The following is a 7,624-nucleotide window of genomic DNA, read 5'->3' as shown; positions in this document are numbered from 1 at the left end:
AAGGGGAGCGCGCACACAGGGAGCCGTGGGCGCATCGGTTGAGGAAGACTAAGGATACGGAAGTTGAAACGGGATGCTGTGTCGGCCCATAACGTTAGAACTGAACTGGACTTTGTGGCGAAACATGCGGCCCATAATAGTTGGGCCGGGACTGTATAATTCGGGCCGGCCTGCTTATGCAGCAAGCGTGAGTCGCTTTCAGACTATGGGCCGTCCATCATGTGAGGCCCACCGGTCTCTGCGACACGGAGCCTCGATGCTGAGCCGCATAAAAAAGATCGGACGGTGCGCACCGCCCCAAGCTCGTTTCGCCGGGCACAAAAACAGCTCTCAATGCGTTTGATTCTGAGGGGTGAAAATCCTAATGGTTTGTTTGACGTTAATTTGTTTGTCGACTCTTCATTAATGGAGGTGTCGTTTCAAACTTGGATGGAAATTCAGCTATGATTTGGAGTAGTTCTTGGTCTTTTATTTTGTCCAGCTTTAAGAGGGCAAGTTGTCATAATTGTCATGATATGTTCACAGTGTCATAGGTGTTTTTACCCCTTTTTTTAGTGTTCTTATATCCCTAATCAATGCAGAGGCCGGATGTATTTCATTGCTTCATGAAATGTCCCCTATTAAAAAAAAAAACTAGTTTCCCCATCGATTCATTGACTGCTAATTTTCCATCGCCCCCCTGTTCCATGAAGCTTAATTAGCTGCACATATATATGGTGGTGAAAAGGTTTCTCAATATATCTTTAGGGCATAATTATATATATATCGATCCATCTCTCTAAGCATGCAGCAAGACATGCAGGTCTGTCTCATGAGAACTGTGCAAGGTGAAGCTATAGCAGCCAGTAGTAGCAGCTGGCCAGAAGCAAGAAGGAGAATGAAGTATATAGATTTTAATGATGGTATATCGGTATGCACATCAATACAAGGCATGAATTTTGAAAGTGAAAGCAGTTATGCATTTGTGTTGAATGACCCAATGAATTGTGGTAATTATTGGAGGGGAGGGGACAAATGGATGGATTAACTATTAAAGAGTTAAAAACATACTACTTAACATAGCTTTATATGAAGTTCTTATATAGAAAGTTTTCCTTTCATGAAAAATCATACCGTTTAGTTTAGAAGTTCAAAAAGCGTACGCGTTCATCTATTCATCTGTTAAGCATAAAAGAACATGGTAAAAATAAACTATAGCATGAAAATTACCCAGTAATACTACAACATGAAAATTAACCAGATATTACTCAGTGCTTTAACTAATTAATGTGCAGTTTAATTTGCCAGTAAACATGACTGAGAGGAGTTAGTAAGGTGTGCCCACTGCCCACAATATGGTGGTAGTACGAGTCAGTCAGACAGTGTGAGCCCTAGTTAGCCGGGGAGTCCAAAGTCAAGTCCATGAACACCCGTTCTGCTACGGCTGCGTGTCAGAGAAAAACGGGCAACAAACGGCAGCAGGCAGCAAACTTTCTCCGAATCTTTTAGGCTGTAGTACTGTGGCTACTGTTCTTGATAAAATTTGCATGGCCAAACTGATGACTGATATCATGGCAAAAAAGAAGAAAGAAAGGCAGGTAAGTGCTCTGCGAGAATGCAGAAGTTAAACTGATGGTTTCTTGGAACAAAATCATTAATTAGATCAGGATCAGGTCAGCTCTATCGCATAAATTTTGGCTAGATGTTGGAACAAAAAGATCAGTTCTACATTGCCATCAACCATTTATGGGGGATTAATATTAACTGTGGATCCTTATCTCCCAGCAGGACAACTGGGGATTGCTTCAGCAGCACAAGAAATCAGCACACAAGGCATGCGAAATTCAGCTTAATTAAGATTAGGAACAAGAAGATTCTTCGATCGTTTGTTCCATGCCGGGTCCTTAAATAATACTCCCACATCTACTTTTAATAGTCATATTTCATCTTGACACACAGACCAAGAATAAATAGTTCTACTTATCATTCATTTAAGCATGCTACTAGTTATTCCTTGTAAACAAGCGATTCATTAATATTTACATTTCTCAAAGCCCATGTAGCCAATCATGTGTAGAAGAATAGAGAGTCATGTATTAAATTCGAAAAAATCATTAAGATGATAGTTTGTTGGATTGAAATATGCCTATCAAAAATAAAATTTTTAGATTTAGAAATATGACTGTCAAAAATAGATGAAGGGAGTAAGGGACTGCTTCATCTGCTAACTAATTAATTGCTCCACATACGACTGCTCCTCAACTACTTATCTTGGATTGGATAATAGCCACTCCTTCACTCCAGCTCAATACTTAGACTGAGTTTAAAGTGAGTTTGGATATTGCTACTCATTCATTCACCTTGAGCACGTTTCCGAGACAGTTAAATAATACTCCCTCCATACACAAAATTACACATATTACTTTTGACACCAAGACCAAGGAGAAATTAAATTATCTTAGATGTTACAAAATCAAGGAGTAAATGTAAGCATACAACCAATAAGTGTTTAGATGACTTCTTGGGTTCTAATAAAACATTTAATTTATCTCTTCATTTAAGTTTTGAATGCATAAAAACTATAAATAGGAACAGCTTATTTAGAAAAACTCAAATGTGAAATAGGTGTAACTTTTGTGGATGGAGAGAGTATGTGCTTTACAAATATTTTTTATATAGAAATTCCTTTAGAAACTAGCATATTGCTCCCGTGTTGCAACAGGATCTTGATCAGTGAAAATTATTACTAACCCGTTATTACCGTTATTTTTCATATACATCATATCTTAATTTGATAAATTTGTTATTGACGTGTGGGCTTTTTGGCTCCACTCTACCATTTTTGTCTTTCAGAAAAAAGAGTTGGTGATTGTCTGGTTCTCAGGCCTCACATAATCCTTTCTCCATTCTAAAAGGTATGGAGTTACTCCAGTGGTGAATAGTGGCAGATTCACCACTCATCACCATTACTACTTTTTAATAGAGTATATAAATCAAATAAATCTATTCCTTAACTTTGTAATTGTCAACGTTTGATGTCGCGATTCCGGTATTTGTATAGTATGGGGATCGTTGGTACTAGGATATATGCGAGATTGAGGTAAAAGAGACGGAGGCGAGGATTTTTATACAGGTTCGGGCCCCTTATCTGACAGGTAATAGCCCTACATCCTGTTGGCCAAAACCGGTCGTTGCTCTTATTCACCATAATCACACCAGTACAATATTTGGGGTAGCCTATCTATCTGTTGTCGACATGACGGCCATGAAACCATCCCATAGTCGACAATAGGGTAGTCTTCATCCTCGAGTTCGTGCCCGGCGAGATCAGAGATAGCGCTAGATCCCTACAGCCGGCCTCCGTAGATACCGGATAGGGTCGGTCCAGGCATATCTCTGATGTCGATATCCGGCGTCTTGTCTTGGCGTATGTTGGCTTGTATGTTGATCTTATGTCTTGATCTATTGTTTCGTCTCCCCTCTCCTCCTAGGGGGCCTTGTATTTATACCCATAGGTGTTCCCTTGTCCAAATAGAACTAGGGAAACCAATATGGATATAATCCGAGTAGTCCTTGCCATTTCCATATAGAACTGTGGTTGTCTTTCCTTATTCGGAACTCCCTCCATATCTGAGGTCAGTTTCCATATAAGACATGGTATGTGATGGGTCTTGCCGAGATTTAGTCAACTACTATTAAGTATGTGGTATCCATAACCCTGACAATAATAATTAATACACAATTAATTCTACATTATTGACTTGTTTTGTTTTACATGCCACTAAGAAATCTAAGCCAGAATTTACTTTCAAACTTAGCCTTAATTAGCTCTACAAGATACTACCAAACAGTGAGCTAAACCATCATCCAAGACAGTACTATACTCCACTAGTACTATAGTAAAAGAGAAACTGAATTGAAGATCAAATCAGTCAAACTACAATTAATTATAAGCAAGGTTCATGTAGTAGCTATAGATATATTTATTAACACACTTTAGAGGAACTGAGCTTGTGGCATGGCAACATTAAAGCTGAAACGTACCGAAATTCTTGGTTGCAACTACAGGTTGTCCTGGTGTCCTTTGTGGTCAAGAAAGGTTGCAACCATAAAATTAAGAGGATATGACCAAGTCCGCCAATACTGTTGTACCTTCCGACACACCCAACCAACATGCTAAAGGCTGCTCCTGTACCCTCATCTCCACAAGAACCAAATCATGCATATCCCAACTCTTTTCAGCCCCCCTATACTACTATCTCTTACATCACTCTCCTTTACAATACCACTAGCTATAGTTCTATGTAAGCACGTATAGATTGATGAAGAATTATTCATCGGATTATTGAAACGGATTATATATATTTACTTATATACACGCTTTGAAAATTGTGTTTTCTCAAAATTACTTTCTTCTACTTGTGTTAAGCTATTTGTTAAGTATATTTTAAATAAAAAAATATGTTATTTATTATCTCTATAATCAAGTAGATAATCTGATTAATAATCCGCACAACAATCTAAATCAACTGATTTTCTAGTGATTATTATGTAAGGAGCATTAGAATAACTGAATAAGAACAATTAAACACAGCAAAAATTAATCTCTTTTGATAGATGCTACTGGTTTTTAGGGTTTAGGACATGACAAGTAATTAGTACGCAGTAGTAGCAATGGTAGCAACATGGAGTTTGGTGTACAAAGCACAGCCGTACAACGTCGTACAAAGAAAGGCTTGTCTCTCGATCGACCGCGATCTAGGCGATGCCGGCGGCGACCGGCCGTGGCGCGCGGCGGCCGGCGTACGGGCTGGCGCCGTAGTAGTCCGGCGTGGCGGCGACGCTGCGCTGCGCGCGCAGCTGCTCGTAGAAGCGCCTGATGAACTCGTCGGCCTTCCTGTCCACCTGCTGCTGCGCGCCGCCGCCGGCCTCGTCGCCGTTGCTCGCGGCGAACGGCGAGTCGGTGGTGCGGCCGCGATGCCGGCTCGGCGCCGCCGGGGCGGGGCTGTGGGAGTGGTGGGAGCGGGCCGGCGTCCACAGCGGCGTCGTCTCGGCGGTGGCCGGCGCCACGGCCACGGCGGCGTCGTCGTCGTTGAAGAGGTGCTCGCTGTCGTTGAGCATCTCGAACACCCTGGCGACGTAGGCCGCGTCGTAGCCGTGGTCGTAGTAACCGCTTCCACCGGCGCCGGCGTCGTTGGAGAACTCGTAGTCGTCGCGGCGGTGGTGGCGGTTTCGGCGGCGGCGTCCGAGGAGGCCGCCGCCGCCGCCGCCACCGGTGGTGGAGGAGGGCGTGTTGCTGCAGCTGAACTCGACCTCGCGGCGTCGCCCGCGCGAGGGCTCGTACACCGCGAGCGCCGGGTCGATGCCGCGGCACGACAGCGACGACGACCCCGCCGCCGCCGCCGAGGCGGAGAAGCCGTGCCCATGGTTGTGGTGGTGGTGGTGGAACGTGACGAGGTGGCCGAGCGCCTTGCCGGCGATCTTGCCGCGGCGGAGGAGGAGGTGGAGGTCCATGGCGAGCTTGCGCCCGGACGGCGCCTGCAGCCCGCGCCGCAGCATGTACAGCACGGCGCGCACCACGCGCCACAGCCGCCGCGCCACGCCAGGCTCCGCCGCCACCACCTTGCCGCCGCCGACGAGCGCCATGGGAGAGAGGAGTGTGTGTGTGTCAGTGGGTTGGGTTGAAGGACTAGAAGTGGCTGGTTGGGGTTGGGGGAGGGGCAGGTATATAAAGGCCCAGAAAAGGAGAGGCCAATGGGCACCTGTGGCAGCTGTTTGTGTTTGGGTCCAAAAGAAACGAGGAGGAGAAGGGCAGGTAGGATAGGATGGTATGGAATGGATTCATGGAATTGATGGAGACCTCTAGCTCCATTATTGGTTGGAAGTAGTGGAGGTGGAGCTTAGTTACCATGTTAGATACAATTTTATTTATTTTAAAACAACCCGTATATATAAAAGACAGTACGACTATAACCCGATAGTCGTACGACGTTTTGTATTGATATAGCATAACAAAAATTATAAGACCATAGCCTTAGGAGATCATGGTCAAGAATAAGAAAAACAACCATACCACACGCATATGACAGAAACCGTGTTGCTGAGGAACAAATAGGAACACGGCGCTCGACGCACCCAACTCCATCCACGACTTTGTGTTGGAGAAGGACAAGGAGAGGGAGAGGGTGAGGAGAAGATTGAACCGCTCAACCACACACCACCCTATGCCACTGCTGCCCATCCACCTCCCGGGTCAGGGACAAAATCTCCTGGCTCTCGTGCCGTGATAGCTTGTCAACCGGTCTCACCGTATGGCCACACCGTGCTAGGAAGGCCCAACCAAACGGAGCCATTGCCACCTCCCCGCTAAAACTCTCGCTTGCCATCGTTAGGCCGCCAGCCTCGTTGCCAACAAATCCGACACCTCTGACCCGCATCACCACTTCCGGTAGCACCACCTCCATCCCTCCACCTCGTGGAACACCGGCCATATGGCGTCACGACGGATCTGGCTGTCTTTATATCACTAGCTAGATCCGCGCCGTCGAGGCCTCCACTAGCACATAGCCGCCTTCCCCACCACCCTAGCTTCCTCATCGTGGTAGCTTTGTCTGCCAATCACAAGCCTTGTGCCACCTTCTTGCACGCGTTATCGGGTGCCACCATCAAGGGTTTCCCCCTCCCCCCCACACCGTGGCCTTCCTAGCTCATCGTGTGGCTTATCAACGGCATCGCGGCCAGGGGGGGATGGGCATCGGCTAGGGTTTCGCCACCGAGTGGCTAGTGATGGATCAATACAAAATTTTTCAAATTATGCTAGCATGGCTCTAGGCTTGAGTAAACTGTATCCCCGCTACTAGGCCTAGGTCTATCTTTAACACCAAGCGTGCGTGCCATATGCACCTAGCAGATCTAACATTGACATTCAAACAATCAAAGTGAATTTACACCCACTAGTTAAATTGTGTGACTGGTTTGTTCAATTTTATAATAAGGTGACTAAATTACGTTCATCTTACGAGTTGTAGCACCACCATCCATATATTTCACTCAACATTATTTCTGCACCATGATAGAGAGAGAAACACAATAGGATATTTACGATTGTGACCCTGATTGATATGAACAGTAACGTGGGCCTAGTTAATTAGCAGCTAGATGCTAGCACGGATCTAAAAACCATCTGACGGCTAAAAAAACGAATGATGGAAGGCTCATAAATCTGTCAAACGATAGTTAGCAATTCCGTATTATATATGGTTAGTTAGTCAGAAAGAAAGGTGCAGTTTTTCTGCGTATCCTCAATCAAGATCATTCTAGCTAGTCGTCATAAGAACCACAAGATCTGTATGTCTCTCCTCATGTTTGATTGCTACCAAAGCCGCTTTAAGTAATGTCACATAGTTTTAAATGAGCTAAGGGAACTCTTCTATATATAAAAAAAACAACATGTGTCCCTATAACTCGTTAACTATTAAATATTTGGCCCTATGAATAATCAAATTTATCCAAAAATCCACCATGGCTCTAGAAATTTAGACATATATACGCTTTGTCATTTGGTAACATATATAAAGGTTGTTTTTTTTCAGAACACGCAGGAAAAGGTGTACGGTGTTAGAGAAAGACTCCGACACCCACTCAC

At 44.6% G+C, this 7,624-nt stretch overlaps 1 protein-coding gene across 1 annotated transcript; it reads right to left on the bottom strand.

Moving 5' to 3' along the window:
- Positions 1-4,514: 4,514 nt before the first annotated feature.
- LOC127763851 (uncharacterized) lies at positions 4,515-5,673 on the bottom strand. Its single transcript, XM_052288650.1, has one exon. It carries the CDS (start codon positions 5,623-5,625, stop codon positions 4,738-4,740), a length of 888 nt encoding a protein of 295 aa, XP_052144610.1. The 5' UTR covers positions 5,626-5,673; the 3' UTR covers positions 4,515-4,737.
- Positions 5,674-7,624: the final 1,951 nt, after the last annotated feature.

This window comes from Oryza glaberrima, chromosome 2, assembly GCF_000147395.1.
Source record: "Oryza glaberrima chromosome 2, OglaRS2, whole genome shotgun sequence".
NCBI classification, from domain to species: Eukaryota; Viridiplantae; Streptophyta; class Magnoliopsida; order Poales; family Poaceae; genus Oryza; species Oryza glaberrima.
Note: the sequence above shows the minus strand (reverse complement) of the source record. Positions and strands in the feature narration are given on the sequence as shown.